At 41.8% G+C, this 25152-nt stretch overlaps 3 protein-coding genes across 3 annotated transcripts; all 3 read right to left on the bottom strand.

The window, feature by feature from the left end:
• Window positions 1–5834: 5834 nt before the first annotated feature.
• Window positions 5835–10359, bottom strand: LOC141220316 (posterior protein-like). Its single transcript, XM_073666267.1, has one exon. It carries the CDS (start codon window positions 7617–7619, stop codon window positions 5973–5975), a length of 1647 nt encoding a protein of 548 aa, XP_073522368.1. The 5' UTR covers window positions 7620–10359; the 3' UTR covers window positions 5835–5972.
• Window positions 10360–10479: 120 nt separating this feature from the next.
• On the bottom strand, window positions 10480–23150 carry LOC141220304 (uncharacterized). Its single transcript, XM_073666257.1, has 4 exons — window positions 23021–23150; window positions 22840–22937; window positions 22573–22663; window positions 10480–14234 (listed from the first exon to the last, which is right to left on the bottom strand). The coding sequence occupies exons 1-4, from the start codon at window positions 23148–23150 to the stop codon at window positions 12829–12831; spliced, it is 1725 nt and encodes a 574-aa protein (XP_073522358.1). The 3' UTR covers window positions 10480–12828.
• A 40-nt stretch (window positions 23151–23190) lies between these two features.
• LOC141220305 (oocyte zinc finger protein XlCOF29-like) lies at window positions 23191–23651 on the bottom strand. The gene is made up of 2 exons (XM_073666258.1): window positions 23533–23651; window positions 23191–23403 (listed from the first exon to the last, which is right to left on the bottom strand). Exons 1-2 carry the CDS (start codon window positions 23608–23610, stop codon window positions 23191–23193), a joined length of 291 nt encoding a protein of 96 aa, XP_073522359.1. The 5' UTR covers window positions 23611–23651.
• Window positions 23652–25152: the final 1501 nt, after the last annotated feature.

The following is a 25152-nucleotide window of genomic DNA, read 5'->3' on the forward strand; positions in this document are numbered from 1 at the left end:
ATGCATGAGCTCTAAAGGTGACTTAGTATATGGAATAAATTAAGCATAGCATTTCTCAAAGTCATAGTTGCTGCACCCAACCCACGTGTTCACCCACCATTTAGAATGTGTAAAGCTCATGAGTTCAGGTAACACAGTAATGGCTTGAGACAACTATTTAAATGGCTATTGTCCATCATAAATGGACTGTACCACTAACTTGATGTTAGTTGATAAGCCATTTGTCCTTGTGAACAGACTAGAGCCCAAGACATATTTCTACCTCTAGTCAGTGTATCTTCCATTAATTCTTTAAAGTGTTGGATAAAATCTTTCGCTAACCTGATATAAGTGTTTACATGATCTTGTTGTAAATTGTTAATTATATCATTGATTTTTCTTTGTACTTCAAAACCTTTCTTGCTATTGGTTGCTATATCTACAAGTTTTGTCCTTAAACTACTGATATCAGCTTCGTTAATTACACCCATACCTGTTCCTAATCCTCCCAACAGTGTGCTGAAAGTATCCCTTTGCCCTCTGTCATTCCTCAAATTAAATAGTTTATGATGGTGTTTTATCCGATTTTCTGCATTTTTAGTAGTAAACCACCGATATAGTGCACATACATGATTTAGCGTACATCCTGCACAAATTGGATAGTAGGTCTTTATCAACCATAGAGAGATATTAACTCGCCAAGTAACAAATGCATATTGAACGTCACTAGCAATGGTTTTAGTAGAATCTAGGTTGACCTGTAAAGGGTGGCCTTCTTCTAAGTACATTGTCCGTTGATTGCTGTCAGATTCATTGGACACGCATGGTTTGATATGATCTGGAGCGGCATCAATAATGTGCATCTCACCTATTTCTATTTCTGGTGTTCCACATGCCCAATAACCAACCATTTCCCTATAGGATTTATATGGTTTAGATAGGGAACCAATTATATAATTTTGCCCTTGCTGAACTGACATCTCAACCTCTGTGGAATCTCCAATGCACGCCTTACGATATGTTAAGGTGATCCTTTTTGGCCTGAACATTGGGTGTATATTATTATGCCAATATATTCCACATACAAACAAATATTCTCCTTCTTTTAAGTTGTCACTAAAGGACCCATAATCTATCCCCTTTTGCTCATTTTTGTTGGGTAACTTAGACTCCTCCCCCAACCAGTACCCAGTTTCATTTACATATACTGTAGCCATCATAAATGGTTGCAGTGATCTTGGATCTATATTTTGTACACCTTCCATATATGTTAACCTCTGGGTACTAGAACTGTGATTGACTCTCCCAAATGAAAAGACAACACTATACTGATTGCTGGGACCCTGATAATATCTCCCAGTTACCCTTTTACCCTCTGGTATCAGTCTCACTGTCCTACTTTTAACACCATTATTTTTATAGTTAGAATCTGCATCAATGTTTATGTCTGGGTGTGTAAATATTACGTTCCCATATTTCTCGTTAGGTAATATACCCTGATCGATATCTCCAGAGTGATCAATGTGAGTTGATTCCATAGCATTGATGATCCAAATTGACAACAAAACTGCTGCAATTCTAATATCCAGAATCCAGAAATTTCCATTTTTTAATTCACGCTTCATTTAGGATCCTGGAAAACAAGAACAAGAGCGGCATCAAATTCTTATCAGTTATATCCGTTTACACTGATCTGCATGAACCCACTTTTCTATATCCCTTCTCTTCATGCATTTGACGCTTTTCTTCTCTACTCGTTTAACTTTTACCACTTGTTCACTCAGCGTAACAGTTACCACATAAGGTCCTGTCCAATTTGCATCCCATGAAGATTTGGGTACAAAATTCTTTACCATCACCCTGTCACCTAGTTGTAATTTTATTGGTGGCTTGCCTGGTTCTTCCTTTGCCTTTGGAGCCATATTGGCAGCTGCAAAATTTAAATATTTTTGCACTTGGTCCTGTAACTGAATCAGGAATTTTTCCTTCTCTGCACTTTCTCTCATGGGAGTACTAAGTTTGGGATCCGCAGGATGGCAAAGGTTCATTACTCTACCAGTCATTAATTGATATGGGGTGATTGCAGTGCTCTTTGCATCCGTGCCCCGTATTGCCAGTAGAATTGCAGGCAGGTGACTGTCACGCTGTCTCTGTGTACTGGAGGTAGGGGGCCTAAGCTGACCCTAAGCTGGGGCCCTGACTAATCCCTCTACCTGGAGGTACTGTTAAAGGTACAGAGGTCCAGGCCCCCAGCGTAACCCCTACCTCCTGAGGATCCCTGCACCTAAGTAATCTAGTCCTGAGAAGGACCCCGATCACAACAAAAGGGGGCAGGTAATAATATGCCAACACTCAGTACTTAGACGAACGAGACAGTACAAGGGTAAAACCAAAACCACCTTGCATACAAAAACTACACAACCACAACAGAGGGAACACCAACGGGAAAGGAGATAAATGATAAAGCGAGGAAGGGAAAAACCACTCCAAATACACTTAGCTCTGAAACTCCAAATACCACGATAAGCTCTGTTAGTCTGCATGAAATGCTTTCACCGACAACTTCCCTAACAGATCAGCAGACATATGAAGGAATTCACTACTGCAGCATTGATTGCAGCTGGGCGAGGCTGGACCTTGTCTAGCACAGAGAGAGAGAGTTAACTCCCTCACTGCCGAAAAGCACAAAACACCAAAAACTCAGCTGCGAGAAGTCAGGCTGTGCAATCGTGACGATCTTCGTGGCGACACAACCATGACAGTGACACAGCCAACTATTTCCGGATTGCAACACCATTTTCTTTAATCTCTCTTTTAAAGTCCGATTCATTCTTTCTACCATCCCAGATGATTGCGGATGATATGAGACATGAAACTTCTGTTCTACATTCAACATTTCACACATATTAGTCATGATTTTGCCGGTGAAATGTGTACCTCTGTCTGATTCAATGACTTTTGGGAATCCCCATCTTGAGAAAACTTCCCTCCATAATGCAGTTGCTGTTGCGGTAGCAGTGTCCTTCCTTATGGGCAAAGCTTCCACCCATTTGGAAAAAACATCAACTATCACTAGCAGGTACCGATAACCTCCTGGAGCACTTGGCAAGGGACCAACAAAGTCAATTTGTAATCTCTCCCATGGCCCCTCAGCCAAAGGCACCCTGGAAAGCACAGGTTTTTGTCCCCTTGGCCTACGGTTCATTTGGGCACAGATTAAACATTCTTGGATAAATTTCTGTAATACTAGTTTTCATGTTCTCCCACCAGTACTTGGTTTGAATAAACTTTAAAGTGTTGTCAACCCCCATGTGTCCTGTCAATCTATGGTTTTCTTTAGCAATATCCTTTTGGTACTGAGATGGCACTACAAATTTAGGGCCTTCTGAAGTCTCTCTCAGCAATAGCTCATCTTGCAGGATATATTTTTGGGGCTTATCTGATGATTTTTCCTTAATTTTGCATTTTATTTGATTTAAAACTGGGTCTTTATCCTGCTCTGCTGCCAAACAAGATGTAGGTGTTTTAACAACAGGTAAACACTCTAATTCAACCTCATCTTTGTCCTTGTCCTCAAAATTTTGTTCTTCCCAGGCTTGCTTTCCCTCTACATCATAGGAAGTCCACTTTTCTCCTATCATTGCTACCTCTTTGGCTAATTCATCTACCTTGTTATTACCAACTGTAATTTCGTCACTGCCCTTTTGATGTGCCTTCACCTTTATTATTGCCACTCTTCGTGGTTCTGCACTAGTCCTTTCCCAAATGTTTTTCAAAACTGAACCATGTACTAGTGTCTTACCTGATGCATCACTGAATCCTCTTGTGTGCCATAAAGGCATGTACTCAGTAAGTGATCTTGTGACATATGCACTATCAGAGAAAATTGTGATAGGCCCTGTACTGAAATGCAAAATTGCTTCCCTCACAGCTTCCAGTTCAGCTCTTTGCGCTGAGAATTTCCTTGGGCATTTAATGAGAATTTGTTAATTTGCTTGAGGACACCACAGGGCATAACCTATGTAAAATTGTCCCTCTTCCCAATACCTTGTTCCATCCACCCAAATTTTTAGATCTTCTTTTCCTGTCATTAACCTAAACACTTCCTGTGTCTTGGTCATGTGTAACTCCCCGCAGTCATGTTTTTCCCCTTTGTATTGCATCAACTGTGGCAGGATGTAGTTAGTATCGTGAGTCACTGTGATGTTCCTAGGTGTTAAATGTACAAGCCATCTTGCTACCCTTTGAGAAGATACACCACTGAGTGTTCGCTCCAAGAGCATTTTGATAGGAGTGTGGGGTGTTTGGAGTATGATTTTAGAAAATCCTACTATGTACTCTGTGGATAGTATTGCCCAATGCACTGCCAACAGATTCCTAACACAATCATCAAATCCTATTTCCACAGGACTTAACAACCTTGATAGGTATCCGACTGGAACCCATTTTCCTTGCCTCTCCTGCAGCAATACAGCCGTAATTGCTATCACAGAGGCATGAACCTGTAATGCAAAAGGTAGATCTGGGTTTGGATTGCTCAGAGCAGGTGCTTGAGTGAGGCTGATTTTAAACCTGACAAAAGCTCCTTCATGCTCTTCCATCCATTCCAGTGGGTCAGCTTCTCCCTGATCACCTTTTAGGAGTTCATAGAGGGGTTTTGCTTTCTCAGCAAATCCCTCTATGAAATCTCTGGAAAATCCGACAAGTCCCAAGAACTGTCTCATTCCTGTTTTTGTGTTTGGCCTAGGCAACTTCCTAATAGTTTCACATTTGTTGGGGTCAGGAATTCTCCCCCCTTTTGAAACTATTACTCCCAAAAATGACACAGAATCTCTCATCAGCTGGGCTTTGTTAGGATTAAGTTTGAGGCCTGCCTTCTCAAGGAGTGTTAACAGCTCATTCAACAATGTGTAGTGCTGATCTTTTGTGTCAGTTTGGAGCAGAACGTCATCTACATACTGTACAATGCAATCAGGTTCTGAAAAAGATGACAAAATTTCAACCATGCACTTATGAAAGTAAGTAGAACTGGACCTGAATCTTTGTGGTAACCGACAAAATGTTAACTGTTTCCCTTGAAATGTAAATGCAAATTTGTATTGACAGTCAGGGTGTAAAGGAATGGAGAAATATCCATTTGAGATGTCTATTGATTAATACACAGTGGAGGAGGGTTTGAGTGCTGTCATCATGTCAGGCATTTTGGCAACCACATTAGTGACAGGAGGGGTACACTTATTTAAAGCTCTGTAGTCCAATGTCGGACGCCAACCATTTGGTTTCTTAACTGGCCATAGGGGTGCATTATTAGTGGATTGGCATTCCCTGATGACATTTTGAATCAGCAAATCATCCAGTATTCTCTTAATGTAGGGGACTGACTCTGGTGGTATTTTATACTGTCTTTGGGGTGGGGGATCAGGACCCTCTACCATTACTACCATGTTGGACACCTTGCCACATTGGGTTTTTGAATTTGCCCACACATTGTTATGTTGCCACAAGATGTCGGCCAATATTTCATCATCTGTTCTCAATATCATGGCTGGATCTAAAGATTGAGCACCTTTGATGGAATCAATACCATAATTGTCAGTTACCATTTTTAAATAGCCTTTATACCGTGATCCTCTCCACAACATCCAGTTGCATAAATCAAGAATAAGTCCATATTCCTTCATAATATCTGACCCAATAATGGTACCTTCATGTGTTGGTGAAAGATATAAGCCATACTCAACACATAGATTTCCCAGGTTTATTGTCACTGGTAAAGATTGTTCTGAAGATACTAACTGTCCTCCAAATCCTCTCAGAAAAATGTGCTTACCACCAGGGTCTTTAATCAAATCCAGATTAGTCAAACTGACAGCAGCCCCTGTATCCAGTAAAATGTTTGTACGATGGCCCCCTACCGTACCCTGAATAAGGGGTCTCCCGCCCTTGTCCCTGCTAAGCTGACTCACTAGGGACAACACTGGGGCGTGACATCCCTATTGTTTTACATAAGGATTTGTTGAAGGTGGGGTCTTTAATTCCTCTGGCTTTTCTGCCATTGCCTTCCCAATCTTCCTCAGTTCATCCAGAAGTGGGCCATATAATGTAACTTCAGGAAGACTATGCTCTCCATTCCTTGCAGTATTTGGTTCTTGTCTTTGCTTCCTATTATTAAAAGGTCTATTATTGATAACTCTTTTACTACTTCTACATTCTTTCATAGTGTGACCTGTGTAACCACATTTATAACATTTTCCAATAAATCTTACTTTGCCTTCATTTTTGACTACCTCTGATATCCTCTTTTGGGGCTTGTTGTCATGACTTGTATCCTGAATCCAATCCTTTAATATATTTACAAAGGCTTGATAGGAATTTGCGTTCCTCAAGGCAACCTTTGTTGGATAATCAACAAAGGTGCAGTTGTTAGCCATTGAATATAGAAAACGGCTATCATCAGGAGACATGTCAGGGCAGTTATAGGTAGAACGATATAATGTCAAACATTCACTGCAAAAAATAATAGGATCATCTCCTCTATTTAATTTTGCATTTTCTAAGGCATTAGTACCTCTCATATCTCGTCCCCCTATAACTCTCTTTAATTCCTCCACTCTGTCTCTAGCATTTCCCCAATTACATTCAAGATCTGCAGATAATCCTTTGTGAGCTCCTACAGGGGGCTGCAGTTTTTCACAAAGTTGAGATGGGAGCCATACCCGAAGTAAGGCACATGCAGCTCTATTACCCAGACTGTATTGTGTCACTACTGCCTCTAACTTATTGGAAAGACTAATGGCTGAGGCACTTGTATCAAACTTCCCTAATATCTGGCATAGATTTGTCTTATCCTGTATGGAGAGTGTTGTGGATTGGACTAAATTACTGCTGTTACTAAGCAAATTGTCTCTCCTTTGTCTGCTCCCTCCTGACTCAGGAGTAAAGAGAGAGGAACTACGATCTGGGTTATACTCAGGGTTATCAGCCGTGCACACAGGCTGCTCCTCCCCTCTTTTCCAATCTCTTTCCTCCTGATCAGCAGACTTGCACATTTGATTACAATAACTATGGTTATTCACTCTAGTACATTCTTGTGATTTCAAGGACATAATGCAATGTTCTTTTAGCTCCAATTTTACATTAGCATCATACAACTGGTTCCTAAGTATTGTCATATCATCATTATACTTCGCTTCTTTTCCTTCTAGCAAAGCAATACGCTGTTCCCTAAGTTTACATCTCTCCTTATACTCCTCCAGCTTATCTTCTAATTCACAATTTTGGTAATTCATATTGTCTACCTCATCCCTTAGATCTTCACACTCACAATTATGATCTTCAGCACTAGCAATAGCCAGACTGACTTCCTGTTCAATTTTGTCCACTTCACCTCTTAATTGAGCTTTCTCTGAATACCAGTGCAATTCCTTTTGTTCTGCAATTCCTTTCATTTTCAACAACATACACAAAACATTTGCTAACTTCTCTTTCTTTGCTTTCTTTTTCGACAATTTACTTTTGTTATCATTCTGCCCTTCACATTGTTTCATAAGGTCATTAAACTGATGTGTCAATGCATCATCTGCACAAGTACTGAACTGAGCAGAGGCATATTTTTCAATAAATTTACTGACTATTTCCATGTTAATTACTTCTAACTATTTTCACAGAAGACAACAAAAATAAACAAATCAGCTTTCCAAACAAAAATTACAAATTAACGAAACACAATACAGAAACCAGTGAATATCACTTCACTAAAACAGGGACACAGATTGAATATAATCTTTTCCCTCAGGCAATCACTGCCACAGTCTTGTCTCATGCACTTGATCAACTACAGATCCAAGATCCAGGCCAAGAGTGATCTCCTATTGAAGCATAAGGCTACTTCCCCTTAACATGAGATTTAGACTTTTAACCTCTACCTCACTTTCTTCTCAGAGATGTCTGGTTTTACCCTTTAGATCTTATGAGAACTTCAATCAACAGGGTGCTACCCTAACTTTACCGGCAACAATTCAACAAACAATCCACTAAACAAATAAGACAAACAGGCCTGAACCTAGGAGACATTAAAATACATAAGCAGTTACATAAAATAAACAGGATAAAAAAAGATAACTTACTATACGATCGCTGAAACGATTCAATATAGGTGGAGGAGTGGCTCCTCAGTTTGATTTGAGCGTTATCGAACGAGACCCGTTGCTTATAATCCTTATACCCCCCTGGAAATGAGTGGTTATGTATTTTCCATGGGTTCTCTTATACCTAAGTGGAGATCTGTCTACACACCCCTTGTGGTGACATCATGTGGGCTGGTCTCCAGCCTGCACATTTTTATTAAAAATGCTAACGTCTGCGATAACTCATTGCTCGTTGATCGCAGAAGCTTGCAAACTATGCCATTTTTTCTGTTATGATTTTACCTGCATTTAGAGACCACACATTGCATAGCTGCAGTCTGTTATTCTGGTGTTTTCGCGCTACAGCTCCCTGATCTTGCTTACAATAATGAAAAATTATGTATACGTTTCTCGGCTGTCCCTGCCACTAAAAATATAGGTCCCATTATTGTCGGAAGTATGAAACTTACAATATTTCATACTTCGTTTTGGAAGTCGAAGTGTCTATAGATTTCTGTTTGAAGCTCGGGAAACAAGCTTTCCCAGTTACACGCAAATTATGGCAATCCTGCGTTTTAATCACCCCCTGCGTCATCCAGGTACAAGAGGCTCGCATTCTAAGTAGCTTGTAACACTTCTTGGCTGACAGCAGTTGGTTTAAGGCCTTACTCATGACTGTGTTAATTGGGGCTTTGTGCTAAGATTTTTATGGAGGCAGCTTTGTACTGACAAAAGGGAGAAATGGTCAATATCCATGTCAGGGAAATATGGAAGAATATTTTCCTGATACCAATATCTCCCTGACAAATAGCAATTGAACTTCTTGTGGCAATAATTAGTAAAACCTCTGAGATTTAAATATGGGACCAAGGAAGAGAAGGCGGCATTGTATGCTTATGATTTACTTTTATTCTTAGGTGATGCTCTGGGGTTTCTAGAGAGCACGATGGTGACTATCAATAGCTGACTTATTCCATCCATAGACCATACTAAGGACTAGGGGGCACTTATTACTGGTGGAAGAATGGCCATTCCGGCAAACAGGAAAGGGTTCTTTACAGTTAGAGCAGTCAGACTGTGGAAGGCTCTACCACAAGAGGTAGTAATGGCAAACACTAACAAATTTTAAAAAAGGGCTGGATAATTTCCTCAGTACATATAACATTGTGGGTTATAGATAATTTAGTGACAAAAAATGTATAATTGGTGGAGAAGGGTTGAACTTGATGGACCTAGGTTTTTTTTTTCAACCCATGTAACATCCCCATGTTTCTCTTTGGCGTCCTCCACCTCAGTACATTCAGAACTTATCTTTGAAAATCCACCAAAATGGGGATGGAAACCATAATGAAGAAAAAACTTTTCAAGGATCCATCTTAAACCCTTCAGCTGATAAAATGAACCCCATTGTAGCATTGGCGTCTCTGCCTCCTGCCGGGCAGAGACGGCGCTCCCCTCACTGTCGTGGTCCCGGTCCGGCGCCTTGCTGCTGCTGCTGTGGCGCGCACCGCGCGCAGCTTCCCGGGCACAGTACTTAGGGTGCGCGCGCGCTTCCTTCCTCTTAAAGGGGCCGGGCGCCGTCCTAAAGAGTCCCCGGAGGACTTCCCCTTTATAAGGCACCTCCTCCAAAATGAAGGTGCCTGTGCAAGGTTGTTGTTTTGTGTGCTAACACTTTCTTCAGCCCTCAGGTCCCGCTGCGTCAGCCTTGCCCGCCAGTCTGTCTAACAATCCTGCCTGCCAGTCTATCAGCCGTGCCCGCCAGTCTGCTTATCTGGAGCACCTGCCAGTTACCTGCTGTGCCCGCCAGCCTGCCTACCTGGAGCACCTGCCAGTTACCTGACATGCCCTCCAATCTATCTACCTGGAGCACCTGCCAGTTACCTGCGTTGCCCGCCAGCTTGCCTGCCCCAAGCACCTGTCTGGCTATCTGCTGCACCCGCCTGCTTGCCTACCCGGAGCACCTGTCTGGCTATCAGCCATACCTGCCTGCTTATCTACCCGGATCACCCGCCAGCCTTCCTGCCGTGCTCATCCGCTGTACCGGTCAGCTCCTGTCATCTGACCCATGGGAGTCACCTGCTATCACACAAGGTCGGTCCTAGAGTGGCACCTGGTTCACCTGCCCGGTCCCTCCCTGGTTCACGGAGTCGACTAAGCCGCCGTGTGACTTGGGTCGGTCCGAGTAGGCACTTAGTTACGCCCCTCTGGTCCCTCCTTGCACCAAAGCACAGAGGTTCCACCACCCGGACCCGTAACACCCATGAATGAAAGTTCCTGAACAGAAAAAAAAACACATTTCTCAAGTTTAGCAAAAATTTCGCAAAAAATATATATCATAGTATCGTGTTAGCCAGTAGATAGAAAAATATTAAGGTTTGAGAGTCCTCAGGGGTTGATACCCTTTAATGGCTAACTGAAAAGATGGTAACAAATTTCAAGCTTTCGAGACTACTCAGATCTCTTCATCAGGCATACTATAACACAATCTGAAGAGTCACATATTTATACGCAGCAGGGCACAGGAATAATGCAATAGATAAGACAAGTGACGTGAAGAAGAACGATCAGTATTGAAGAGGGAGAAGTCGTTGTGGCTGTAAATATTGGAACAGTTCATAGATAAGGAGTGTGAAAGTTTTACTGTCCTGTGATTGAGGTCTGGTCCATGATTGTAAAACTCCCAAAATGGTCTGAGGAGCACATTCCTTAGTTGATGTAGAAAGACATAAATCCATACGATACATTCATTGCTGCTCTGTGAGTGTGTCAAAGATTGTCATAAGCTTGTACTCCCAAATTTTTTTTGTCTTTCTGAGATTTGAAGTTACATTTTAATACAAGTAATTTCATGTCCATGATGCGGTTATCAAGGATACAAAAATGTTTGGCCATAGGTAGATCTGTTCTTTTTTCTTTTATTGTGTGGCGATGAGAATTCATCCTTGTTCTAAGTTTTTGCCCTGTTTTCCCTACATGCAGACCCCCAATTGAACATTTGGAACATATAATTAAGTACACTACATTAGATATGATGCAGCTGAAAGTACCTGGGATCTTGTGGTTGTCTCCTGATGTGAGTTGTGCATCTTCATCTTGTCTGTGTTCATTATAAATGGACAGGTTTTACATTTTTTCTGGCTGCAGGGAAAGGTACCTGAAGCTGTTGGAGAGGACAGGGAGCTTCTGACAATGAAGCTTCTTAGACTTGGTGGCTACCTAAATCACAGAAGTGGGAGGTCTCAAAATATAGATTGTAATCAGGCATCTTTTTGTAATAATAGTTGTAATTTCCGTGCAGCTCCCATTAACACCTCCAGATTTGGATTGTAAGTGACTACGAGAGGCACCCGGTTGCTCTCTTGTTTAGTTTTGAAATGTAGGACATGATTGATAGTCTGATGGCTTTTGCAATCTGGTTTTCAATTGTTGTTTGATGGTAGCCCTGCTTCAAAAAGGTGTTTCAGAGGCCACCAAGGTATTTGTCTCTGTCCATAGTATTGGAACATATCCGATTTTTTCTAATGGCTTGGCTGTAGACAGTGGAGATTGTGTGTTTTGGATGGAAACTGACCCATTTAAGGTATGTTGGAAGGTCAATTGGCTTCTGGTACACGGACGTCTCTATTTCATTGTTCTGCAACTTAATGATGGTGTCCAAAAAGTTAATTTCAGTACAGGAGTAGTTGAGTGTTAAGTTGACGGTGGGATGAAATTGATTAAATCAGATCAAGGAACATCTTTAGCTGTTGCTCAGACTCTGTCCAGATGATTAAACTATCGTCAATGTAACGGTAGTAGGCCAGAGGCCTGATGTGATGTGAGGACATGAAGTCACTTTCAAGCTTGACCATGAAAATTTGCATACTGTTAAGCCATTTTACTTCCTATATCTGTACCAGTCTCATGTAGATATGTGTGGTTATCAAATTCACAGTAATTGTGGGTGAGGATGATTTTTGTAAGTTTCATCAAAGGTGAAACTATCCTCCCCATCTGTTTGCTTTCCCTCCCAGCAGCTTTTCCTTCTACCAGTTAGGCTTCTGGGAGGTTATACTTGTTCCTTTTATTTTTGATTCTCCTTAGCTTGCCTTCTTTGCCCTATATGAATGTATCTTAGTTTCTCACCCATGGTTTTTGTATCTTACTTCTCCCTTTCCTTTCCCCTTGTTGACAATGTGTTGCGACCTCTCCTCTGATTCCTCAGAAGGTACAAGAAACCCCTCAGCGGCCTATTACAGAGTTAGATCCGAGGTGGTGTTTTAAGTTGTGCAGCTAGGGCCTTTTTAGTCTATACAGAGACCAGTTGGGTGTAGTTGCGACGTTTTCCCGTGTGGGTTCTCTGGTGGCTATCAAGATGAACTTTCTGGTTAAAACATTTCCCACATTCTGAACATGAAGAAGGCTTATCCCCTATGTGAGTTCTCTGATGTCTGATAAAATTTGATTTCTCTGTAAAACATTTCCCGCATTTTAAACAAGAAAATGGCTTCTCCCCTTTGTGGCTTCTTTAGTGTATAACAACATCCTATTCATGGTAAAAACATTTTCCACATTCTGAACATGAAAAAGGCTTCTCCCTGATGTGAGTTTTCTGATGTCTGATAAGATTTGATTTCTTTGCAAAACATTTCCCACATTCTGAACATGAAAATGGCTTCTCCCCTGTGTACGTTTTCTGATGTGCGATAAGACTCGTTTTCCTTGTATAAGATTTCCCACATTCTTAACAGGAAAAAGGCTTCTCCCCTGTGTGGGTTCTCTGGTGACTGAGAAGAGATATTTTCTTCACAAAACATTTTCCACATTCTGAACATGAAAATGGCTTCTCCCCAGTGTGAGTTCTCTGGTGACTAACAAGAGTTGATTTATCTACAAAACATTTCCCACATTCTGAACATGAAAAAGGCTTTTCCCCTGTGTGAGTTCTCTGATGTTTGATAAGATTTGACTTCTTTGCAAAATATTTCCCACATTCTGAACATGAAAAAGGCTTCTCCCCTGTGTGAGTTCTCTGATGTCTGATAAGATTTGACTTCTTTGCAAAATATTTCCCACATTCTGAACATGAAAAAGGCTTCTCCCCTGTGTGAGTTATCTGATGTTTGGTAAGACTTGATTTCTCTGTAAAATATTTCCCACATTCTGAACATGAAAAAGGCTTCTCCCCTGTGTGAGTTCTCTGATGTTTGATAAGACTTGATTTCTCTGTAAAACATTTCCCACATTCTGAACATGAAAAAGGCTTCTCCCCTGTGTGAGCTCTCTGATGTTTGATAAGATTTGACTTCTTTTGAAAATATTTCCCACATTCTGAACATGAAAAAGGCTTCTCCCCTGGGTGAGTTATCTGATGTTTGGTAAGACTTGATTTCTTTGTAAAACATTTCCCACATTCTGAACATGAAAAAGGCTTCTCCCCTGTGTGAGTTCTCTGATGTTTGACAAGACTTGATTTCTCTGTAAAACATTTTCTACATTCTGAACATGAAAATGGCTTCTCCCCTGTGTGAGTTCTCTGATGTGCTATAAGATTTGATTTCCTTGCAAAACATTTTCCACATTCTGAACAGGAATAAGGCTTCTCCCCTGTGTGAGTCTTCTGATGTTTGGTAAGGCTTGATTTCTCTGTAAAACATTTCCCACATTCTGAACATGAAAATGGCTTCTCCCCTGTGTGAATTCGCTGATGTGAAATAAGAGTGGATTTCTCTGTAAAACATTTCTGACACTCTGAACATAAAAATGGTTTCTTCGCTATGTGACTTCTCTGGTGACTAACAAGATTGGATTTTTGGTTAAAACATTTCCCATGCTTGAAACAAAAAAATCTATTCCCTGCTGTATACATTTTTTGATGACTATTTCCATATTCTGATAATGGCTTCTTTGCTTTAGGAGCAGTTTGTTTCTTAATGCCTCTTTTGTGGCTATGATTTTCCTTAGTAGTCAGTAATAAATCAGAAGACAGGACCTGTTTTAAAGAATCAAATGACAAATCTTTTGTGTGAAAGGATGATGGTATATCTGGAGTAATGGCATTCACTTCAGTTGTATTATGTGGGATCTCAAGATCATCTGATTTAAAAATTGAAGATGTCAGCTGTCCCTCTGATCTCTGGGTACTGTCATCTGCGAAAAATAAAACAAATTACTATTTTTGAATAAAATATCCTTGAATTTTATATTTTTGAACATATCTACTTAAAGTGTCTGTAGGAATGGCAAGTTATGTAAAAACATTGAATGATTCACCAAGACAATGACAGTTCACAGTCTAATAGAAAACCTCATAGGATGAACCAGTAGACCGTGGTGTTCAACTGTCTGTTAATTCTGCCTCCCAAATATGGAATATAAAGCCACCAAACAATGTTATGTAGGTGAAAATAACACCAATAGAAACTTCTACTCATCTCACAAAAAACAAGTCCCTACTCCGATCCATCATCTGTCAAAGGAAAAAAAGAAGTTTCCACATTATTAGGGTCTCAGACAGGGCCGTAACTACAGCCGGGGCACTGCCCCGGGGCCCCAACCACCCAAGGGGCCCCAAACTGATGGTAAAAAATTGTATTTTAATACTTTAATTTCTCATAAAATACCCAGCTCCTATATTCCTGTCAGACAATGTCACCCGGAGGACAGGAGAGACTATCATTTCAATAATTTCCAGGAGCTCTGCCAGCTGTCAATGAATGGAAACCTGCACTGGCCTGGAAAGTCTCATAGCACAAGATTTGTAACAATATGTTAGTCTGGAGATCACAGAGAGTTGGCGAGGCCGGCACAGTGCACACTGACTGTAACAAACTCTCAGCATCATTGAGAGGAGACAGTCTCAGCAGACACATATCTCTGTGACAGATGTGAGAAGCCCTGCTATTTAATAAACATATACAGTTATTTTAAAATTGTGCAATATTTGGAATTATTCACCTTATTAATTTTCCAAACATATTCACTGAATATTTAACTTCTAAAACTTGCATCATAAACAACAAAATCTATTAAAGGTCTTGCGGAACGTGGTGAAGCCTGTGTGCTGTATACAGCAATGCGTAGCAGGCTTCACCACGTTACGCACAACCTCTAGTGATTGAAATGTTGAGGGACCCCACAATGAAGTTTTGCCCTGGGGCCCCGAAGTTTATAGTTACGGCACTGGTCTGAGAGGCTCTTGAAAAGCAACATGGCTTCCATAAACCAATCCAGCAATATCCACTCTCCCAAAGTCAGATCTCCCCCTTGCTTCTGAGCCTTGCAGTGTGCCCAAACCACATAGCATCCATGTATTTGGCATTACTATAGTGAGAAGAACCCACTTCATTTATGATGTCTGTGTCTCCTGGAGCACAATCTGGTATGTGTTGGGCAATAAAATAGTATATTTTCAATTTTCACGTTCCAACATCCACTGTGTGCTAATTTCCGGAAAGTGGCTGTGGAGTCAAAATAGTCACTACTCCTATAGATTATTTCACTGAGGGTTATAAAATCCAAAATGGAGTCACCTTATGGGAATTTCTACTACTCTGGTTTTCTGCCATTTTGTCATATTAGGGCGTGTGTCCCATTTCCTCTGAGATCTAGTCCTGCGATGTCTACTTCTTTCACCATGTCTGTCCTCATTCATTCTGCAGAGAATCTAACGTGGTGGTATACAGTACAGACCAAAAGTTTGGACACACCTTCTCATTTAAAGATTTTTCTGTATTTTCATGACTTTGAAAATTGTACATTCACACTGAAGGCATCAAAACTATGAATTAACACATGTGGAATTATATACTTAACAAAAAAGTGTGAAACAACTGAAAATATGTCTTATATTCTTGGTTCTTCAAAGTAGCCACCTTTTGCTTTGATGACTGCTTTGCATACTCTTGGCATTCTCTTGATGAGCTTCAAGAGGTAGTCACCGGAAATGGTTTTCACTTCACAGGTGTGCCCTGTCAGGTTTAATAAGTGGGATTTCTTGCCTTTTAAATAGGGTTGGGACCATCAGTTGTGTTGTGCAGAAGTCAGGTGGATACACAGCTGATAATCATACTGAATAGACTGTTAGAATTTGTATTATGGCAAGAAAAAAGCAGCTAAGTAAAGAAAAACGAGTGGCCATCATTACTTTAAGAAATTAAGGTCAGTCAGTGTGAAAAATTGGGCAAACTTTGAAAGTGTCCCCAAGTGGAGCTTCAAAAACCTTCAAAGAAACTGGCTCACATGAGGACTGCCCCAGGAAAGGAAAACCAAGAGTCACCTCTGCTTCTGAGGATAAGTTTATCCAAGTCACCAGCCTCAGAAATCGCAGGTTAACAGCAGCTCAGATTAGAGACCAGGTCAATGCCACACAGAGTTCTAGCAGCAGACACATCTCTACAACAACTGTTAAGAGGAGACTTTGTGCAGCAGGCCTTCATGGTAAAATAGCTGCTAGGAAACCACTGCTAAGGACAGGCAACAAGCAGAAGAGACTTTTTGGGGCTAAAGAACACAAGGAATGGACATTAGACCAGTGGAAATCTGTGCTTTGGTCTGATGAGTCCAAATTTGAGATCTTTGGTTCCAACCACCGTGTCTTTGTGCGACGCAGAAAAGGTGAATGGATGGACTCTACATGCCTGGTTCCCACCGTGAAGCATGGAGGAGGAGGTTTGATGGTGTGGGGGTGCTTTGCTGGTGACACTGTTGGGGATTTATTCAAAATTGAAGGCATACTGAACCAGCATGGCTACCACAGCATCTTGCAGCGGCATGCTATTCCATCCGGTTTGCATTTAGTTGGACCATTATTTATTTTCAACAGGTCAATGACCCCAAACACACCTCCAGGCTGTGTAAGGGCTATTTGACCAAGAAGGAGAGTGATGGGGTGCTACACCAGATGACCTGGCCTCCACAGTCACCAGACCTGAACCCAATCGAGATGGTTTGGGGTGAGCTGGACCGCAGAGTGAAGGCAAAAGGGCCAACAAGTGCTAAGCATCTCTGGGTACTCCTTCAAGATTGTTGGAAGACCATTTCCGGTGACTACCTCTTGAAGCTCATCAAGAGAATGCCAAGAGTATGCAAAGCAGTCATCAAAGCAAAAGGTGGCTACTTTGAAGAACCTACAATATAAGACATATTTTCAGTTGTTTCACACTTTTTTGTTAAGTATATAATTCCACATGTGTTAATTCATAGTTTTGATGCCTTCAGTGTGAATGTACAATTTTCATAGTCATGAAAATACAGAAAAATCTTTAAATGAGAAGGTGTGTCCAAACTTTTGGTCTGTACTGTATGTAATCAAATGTTGTCTACTATACGTAGGGGAAACTACTTAACACATCAGGGACCACATTGCCAGCCATAATTCCACGATTCGTTGCGGCAAAACTTGGTTACCACTATCCCATCATTTCTCCAGCGCCAGGCATACAGTATCACAACTCAGGTTCCAGGTGATTGAAAAAGTACCCAGACGAGATGGTAACCATATCAAACACCTTAAACAACAGGAGTGGTTCTGGATACACACCCTCCAGACACTGACACAGGGACTCAACTGTGAAATAGATTGGCTAACCTGATTAATCTTTTTTCAAAACACACTAGATCAGCTCTACAACCTACTCCTATTCCTTCTCGCCAGGTGAGTTCCTCAAACCCCCTTCCCCTCTCACCACCCCCCCCCACTGATTTCCTTCTCCACCCCTTCCCTTCCTCACCTTCTCCTCACCCTCTTACACACAACTCCCATGTATTATTCTTGCAAACCTAATTACATACAAAAAAAACATGGCCTCACACTCTATAGTTTAATACAGGACTCCATACATTCCTTACACCCCCTTCCATTACTGCTTTAATCCCGGGCACCATTTGATCCAACCAGCACAAGTCGTTTTATTCTCCCACCCAGATCAACCTCCCTTTTGCCCCTCATCGATGCACCGTGATGACAACATAAAATAACTATTGCATATAACCTAGAGCTCATGCGCGGGTTTCATCTGTCGCCATGGTTACGCTACACATGTGACATGGCCCTATGGGGGACGGGCCCTCCCCAACAGACCCACTCTCCCTGCCACATCACCCGCCCTTGACGCAACTTCTGGGGGGCGGGTTTGAGCACACGCACTTCCGGTCCGGTGGTAATGGCGGAAACATACATAAACCCTTCATTCTCAACCAGAGACAGATGCACGAGCTGTTCACAGCTCCATTAAAGGTACCCACCCAGCATACTTTGTGCAGTCAAGCAAGCCACCAGGCAAGATCATACAACATGCCTCTATACTGATCTGTTTGGGCACCTGTACTCCCTATATGTCTCTAACTGTTACTTAAAAAGCTTTATTACTTATCTAAGTGGGGACCTATATTCCTCATTAGTGTTAAGCGAATTTGTTCGGCATTTCAAATTCGTGTTTGCGAATTATTCTCGCCAAAAAATCGGCTCCGCCCATGAACATCCCTAATTTGCCACGCTGTCACGCAGCTGTCATCTGCGTGACAGCGTGGAAAATCAGGGATGTTCATGGGTGGAGCCGATTTTTTGGCGAGAACAATTCGGAACCCCGCACACGAACACAAATTTGAAATGTCAAACAGATTCTCTCAACACTATTCCTCATATGTCTCTGCCCTATACCTAACATGCCTTTATACTCATCTATTTGGTGACCCATTTTCCTTATGTCACTGCCCTGATACCTAACTTCTTTACCATCTAAGCTCTATCATTCTACTCCTTGGTCCTCCTCCGGCTCCATTGCTCCTCCACTTAATCATTAATCTTTTTGCTTCCATTGTCCCATTTTTTACCAATGACTAACCATGCGCCCAGAATATCAGCAATACTTACCTGCAGGACGGATGTCCTAGAAGCTGCTGAAGATTGTACTTGTAACTGTCGCACATTTATGATGAACATGTGAAAGCCTTATGTATATAACTTCGGTATATAAGTAAATATGTATGCGTGTTTTGACATTTATAGATTTTTTCTCTTTTTTCACAGCGACATTATAAATAAGATTCTGGCAGGGTCAAAACATTAAAAATTATTTATGTCACATGTCCCTGCACCTTTTTAGGTCAGTGCTTATGTCTGAATCAAGGAAGGAGGGGGGAGGAACGTAATTCAGAATCACCATCCAGGTAAAAATTGATTCTTTATTAGTGTATCATTAAAACCGAGTTAAAATCAAACTTCCTTATGTGTTTCTGGCACCGAGATGGGCCCTTAGTTATAGGATATCCTATGACTAAGGGCACATCTCGCTCCGTGCTTCAGCCAACTGGAAAGCACCACACCCTACTAAAGTTCGGAGTATATTGCCGGAAGCTGCCAGATACAGCCTTGTTCTCCTCTGGTTCTGTCCCCTGTGCTCATCTCCCATCTTGTGTATTTGTTTCCGGTTGTGACCTCGGCCCATTTACTGAATACTCGTGTTTTCTGATTTTTCTCTGCCCTCATGGTTCTGACCCGGCAACCTGACTATTCTTCTTGCCATCTCACAACACAGAATAGCAGGTAATACCGTGGCCCAAGCCTAGGGGTCTCTTTGTAAGTCCAGATCCATGTAAGGGGGTTAAAGAATGTTGAGCCAAGCAATCCCTGGGATCTGAAAAACGGGAGTAGATAGCACCAACCCTGTTCGTGGTAGCCATTTTCTGAGCTGTCAGGTGACCATGAACAGTGTCCCCAATACATTATGTCTGCAATCTATTCCAGCAAGATCTGCATTCAAGCAGCTAAATGGCTCTCCTCCACTTCTTAACCTGCCATGTGCCCAGACAGTAGTGTACGACCGTATATAGGGTATTGTCGGTTTCAAGAGAAGTTGGAAAATAATTTTTAAGGTCCATTTGTTTCCTATTATCCTTTGTAAAGAATTCCAAAGTTATCACCACAAAGTGACACGTCAGATTTGAAAAATGGAGCCTGATTAGCAACATAAAACTGTCTGCGGGAAGTGGTTAAATCAAATTATTTTGGACACTAACTACTGTAGTCAAAAAATGTGACCATAGATAATGACTAGTGTTGAGCGAGCATCCTCATTTACCCCTTTAAACAAGCACGTGCTCAGGTGCTCTCTGAGTATTTGCAGCATGCTCGGCATCTATGTTTGAGCTGCATGTGTCACGGCTGTTAGTCAATCCCTGTGTGTGTCACAGCTGTCTAACAGCCTCAAGACATGCAGCCGTGGCGATTCAAACATAGACGCCGAGCACGACGAAAATACTCACCGAGCACCCAAGCGTGCTCGTTTAAAGGGTTAAACAAGCATGCTCGCTTAACACTAATAATGACACGTCAACTGAAATGATCAAACTCAACAGTCTTCATCAGTAAAAATGAGTAACTAGTGGTGAAACCTCTCTGGTAATTAGAGTATGGGGCTCGGCGGCTCTTAGGAATCTAAACTATCGTAAGAGACAATATTTTCTGTCACATGGAGTTTCAAGAAGAAATGTTAGACATTTAAAGAGAACTTGTTATGATAGTGCAGAGATGAGGTGTCTTAAATTCAGAACTCGGGCATTTGGAAGAGGTAATGGAGATCTTTTATGAAAGACTACCAGGGAGTTAAACATTAAGTGAGGCCGGCCGATCCCACTTTAAACTATCAAACAGAAGGAACCAGGGATAAGGGTATGTGCACACGATGCAGAAATGAAGCAGAAAATTTCTGCATCTCCCTGGCAGAAAAAACGCATGCAGATTGTGCATGCGTTTTTCCTGCAGAATACATGCGGATCCACATGCAGATTCACATGCGTTTCCGCATGCAGATTCACAAGCGCTTTCCAGGCGATTTTAGCATCACCTGGAAAGTGCTTGACAACTAGGTCACACTATATAAATCCATGCAAACAGCATGGATTTATACAGTGTGACCCGAGAGAGTGTATATACTTACCTCCGATGGCCCGCGCTGTCCTGCTCACTCCGTTCTCCCGGCAACTTTGAATTGAAAGACCTGCCGACGTCAGCGTCACGTGACCCGTCACATGACTCTGACGTCACCGCAGGTCCTACAACTCACTGCAAGTGCCGGGAAGCAAGCGGGAGCGCTGCGCGGGCCGACAATGGTAAGTATACATTTATTTTTTATTTTATTCTTGTTTTTACAGCTTTTTAAATGGTACCTGGGTGTGGATGAGACTCTCCTCTCCTCCACACCCGGGTACCATCCGCACATTAGAACGCACCAATTACGCAAGTACAGATGCAGTGAAGCGGAATTGGTGCGTTCTAATGCAAGTCAATGGCGGCGAAATCGCCGCGTTTCCGCAAAATTAATTGACATGCTGCGGATTTTTGACCGCAGCGTTTACGCTGCGGAAAAATCCGCATCATGGGCACAGCACATGCGGATTTCCATTGGGGAACATTGCTTCCCTTCTACCATGCGTTTTTCATGCGTTTCCGCGGCGTTTCCGCAACTGCAAAAACGCCGCGGAAACGCATGAAATACGCATCGTGTGAACTGAGCCTAAAAAAGACATGAATAAAAAAATGTTACATCCTATGTATGAGGGGAGAACTCCAACACTAAACCGGAGTTGGATTCATTTATGGTGGACCATTGGCGTTACTGGGAGTCCTGACCAGAAGAGTAGAGAAAGTATTAGCGCCCCCATTTCAGGAGAGATTGTGCAGTAATCTGAATTCCTGAGGATTAAAAACATAATGGAATTTATGACGTGGAGTGAATCCATGAAACCAGGGCTGGAGCCAACACATCTCCTGCAGGCGTGAATAAATGTATATTACAGCCATCAGCCACGCACAGCTTAGAGATATATCATGGCACAGGTGTAATGTTTTTTGTATAGTTTATCACAATCCTGTTTGAAGTTAGTTGGTTTGCAATAGAAATTGCAAACTCAGGATAAAGGGAAACTCTGTTGTTATTGTACAGAAATTCACACTTGGCCCTCACTGCACATTTAATGTTGTCGATCATAAAAGTGAAGTTTGGCCAGAAAGACTGGACCTGGTCTTGTAGGGACCATATGAGCACATTCAGCAGCACAGAAGGGAGAGAAGGTAGATTCATCCAATAAGATATCAGGGATCTAGGAAGCCAACAGCATCATTACCCTCCGCTTTCTCTTACAGTCCCATCATAATATTTTTCTTCAAGTGATTTTCTCACTTGTCAGCACATTCTACGTACGCTGTCATTTGGCTTTGTAGTTCACAGATCTGGGCAGGTAACGGTCAGCGTCTTCTAAACCCAGGGGGTAGGTGGATCCTTCAGGTTGTAAGATCTATAGAAAAGGGCTTTCACAATTTCACCAAGTAATTAGAACAATTTTTCATTTGGAGGCGAATGTTGTGGTCTAGCGGCAAAATGGTGATCACACGATTGAGATATGATTGGACTATCCGACTGATAAAGCAGCCACAGCCAGTGACTGAGAAGAATCTGTGATTTTTCTGTATTTAGTGGTTACTACTCACCTGGGTAGTCATATGTAGGAATCTCCTCTTTACACTGCTCATCATCCCTCACATATGTCTCTGTAGTATTAATATGGGTCAGATCTTCACCCTGAAACAAATAATATAAAAGTCACAGACAGATGGAGAAGTCACATCTATGATCAGCTCTAATCCTGCCATCTCCACCGATCTCATTACACAAAAATAAAAGATATAATACTGGTGGATAAAACAAGACTGAGCACAAGCATAGGGGAGATCTCATGACACCTTCTCTCCATCTACCTGATGATCCTGTGGAACATTGGGATCTTCTTGCTTACAGTCCTGTGGAAGAAGAGGACGGGGACATCTTTCTGATGTTGTCCTCTTACTGGATAGATCTGGAGGAAACACATACAGGGACTGAATTCATTCTTTACATACAGATAATTATAGGCCGTGTGTATTTAGTCCTGTCTATTACCTGGTGATGTGAGGGGCTGGGGAACCTCCATGATGTCCTTGTACAGATCTTTGTGTCCTTCTAAATGCTCCCACTCCTCCATGGAGAAATAGACAGCAACATCCTGACACCTTATAGGAACCTGACACATACAATGATATCGTCATCCCCCCGATCCCTTCATATAATTACTAATAATGTCCCAGCATTCCCAGAAGTGTCACCTCTCCAGTCAGCAGTTCAATCATCTTGTAGGTGAGATCTAGGATCTTCTGGTCATTGATGTCCTCATGTATCAGGGGGTGAGGTGGAGGTCCCGTGATTGGGCTCAGGGGTCTTCCCCATCCCTCAGACACAGGGGCCTGGCAGCGCTCACTAGAGGTCTTCTTCACTACTGTGTAATCCTGGTTATGGAGAGACACAATAATAAATATCACTACAGACATTTCCAGAGTCCTCACCTCTCCAGTTCTGTCCATATGTTATTCCCATAGATAAGAATGATGTAATGTGACGTCATCAGAATCTCTCACCTCTCCAGTAAGCCGGAAGAGGATCTCTAGGGTGAGGTGTAATATCCTCTCCGCCATCTTGTCTCTGTCAATATCCATCCTTGATAGGTGATTCAGAAAAATTCTCTTAATATAGAAGATGTCCTAAATAGGAAAGTGATGGAACATCATAAAGAATTCTGTGTAATAATACAATTACTGGAGACAATAAGGGGAAATATATCAGGAGATAGAACGTGTAGATGTTATATTCTCTAGTCTTGTATGGATTGCAACATAAGTTGAATTGCAGAAAAGGACATCTCCTCCATGCTCCCAATCATTGGCTAAGTTGGCCACTGCTTTGGCAACTGATTAGCTGTAGGAATCACAAGTACGTTGGGATTGACCAGGAAATGAAGAGACTGGAGGAGGACCCAAGCAACCATGGTATTTTTATTAGTTTACAACATTCTACTTTTTTCCCTGTCATCTACTAATAAAACCTATATATTTTAGGCCACAGACAACAAGCAGTTTCTTCCTTGGAGTCTGCAGCTGAACACTTTTCTCATAGACTCATCTTCCATAACGCTAATTCTTGTCTCATTTACTGGCACTGGAATCGGCATTAGCAATACTTAAGGAGATATTCATTACACGTAGCTACTACCTAATTACCCAAAGGTAAATGATTCAGGGATGTGTTAAAACATGACTTTTATTTTTTCTTCTTAAAATAACTGATCAAAATTTGATAAAAACACATCAGTGTGCCAGTGCCAGTCCTATACAATGTATGATCCACTGAACTATTCAGTAAGCAATGTGCTCAGACCCTACCCTAATGAGTACTGTTTGTCACTCATTAAGTGCATGCCTCAGAGACTGCAAGCTGTTATTAAAGCCAGAGGTGGTGCAACAAAATACTAGTGATGTATTGGAGTGTTCTTTTAGTGTTTCTTAAAGCCCTAAAGTTGCCATTTGAAATGACTTTAGTTTTGTGCCATGTCTGTGATCTGCTTTTTTTTCAACAACATTAGACAACTGAATGAACATCCTCCGAGCCCGGTGATTCCATAATTTTTGCCAGGGGTTGTATATTAATGGAAAGTTGAGTGGAAGAAAAAAGTGTGATAGAAAAAGGTGCACAAGCAACCGGGATAACCGGTTGAAAGAATTGTTAAGAAAAGGCCATTCAAAAATTTGGGGGAGATTCACAAGGAGCTGGATTCATTGCTTCAAGAGCCACCACACAGACGTATCCAGGACATGGGCTACAAGTGTCGCATTTCTTGTCTCAAGCCACTCAAGACCAATAGACAACGCCTGAAGCGTCTTACCTGGGCCAAGGAGAAAAAGACCTGGACTGATGCTCAGTGGTCCAAGGTGTTGTTTTCAGATGAAAGTAAATTTTGCATTTCATTTGCAAATCAAGGCCCCAGAATCTGGAGGAAGAGTGGAGAGGCCACAGTCCAAGCTGCTGAGGTCTAGTGTGAAGTTTCCACAATCAGTGATGTTTTGGGAAGCCATGTCATCTGCTGGTGTAGGTCCTTTGTTTTATCAAGACCAAAGTCAGCACGAAATGTTGGCCTACTGAAATGCATGTTCAGTAAATGTACTCAATACTTGGTTGGGGCTCCTTTTGCATCAATTACTGCA

This window comes from Phyllobates terribilis, unplaced genomic scaffold (assembly GCF_046119375.1).
Source record: "Phyllobates terribilis strain yellow unplaced genomic scaffold, ASM4611937v1 Scaffold_280__1_contigs__length_2496652, whole genome shotgun sequence".
NCBI classification, from domain to species: Eukaryota; Metazoa; Chordata; class Amphibia; order Anura; family Dendrobatidae; genus Phyllobates; species Phyllobates terribilis.

What these genes read in the sequence shown, in the direction of transcription:
- LOC141220316 (XM_073666267.1), bottom strand. Translation starts at nt 7,619, where the DNA reads ATGGAAATAGTCAGTAAATTTATTGAAAAATATGCCTCTGCTCAGTTC.
- LOC141220304 (XM_073666257.1), bottom strand. Translation starts at nt 23,150, where the DNA reads ATGTGTCAGGTTCCTATAAGGTGTCAGGATGTTGCTGTCTATTTCTCC. An exon ending in CCAGCCCCTCACATCACCAG is followed by an intron (nt 22,938 to 23,020) that starts GTAATAGACAGG and finishes TGTTTCCTCCAG; the next exon opens with ATCTATCCAGTAAGAGGACA. An exon ending in ATGTTCCACAGGATCATCAG is followed by an intron (nt 22,664 to 22,839) that starts GTAGATGGAGAG and finishes TATTTGTTTCAG; the next exon opens with GGTGAAGATCTGACCCATAT.
- LOC141220305 (XM_073666258.1), bottom strand. Translation starts at nt 23,610, where the DNA reads ATGGATATTGACAGAGACAAGATGGCGGAGAGGATATTACACCTCACC. An exon ending in TCTTCCGGCTTACTGGAGAG is followed by an intron (nt 23,404 to 23,532) that starts GTGAGAGATTCT and finishes CTCCATAACCAG; the next exon opens with GATTACACAGTAGTGAAGAA.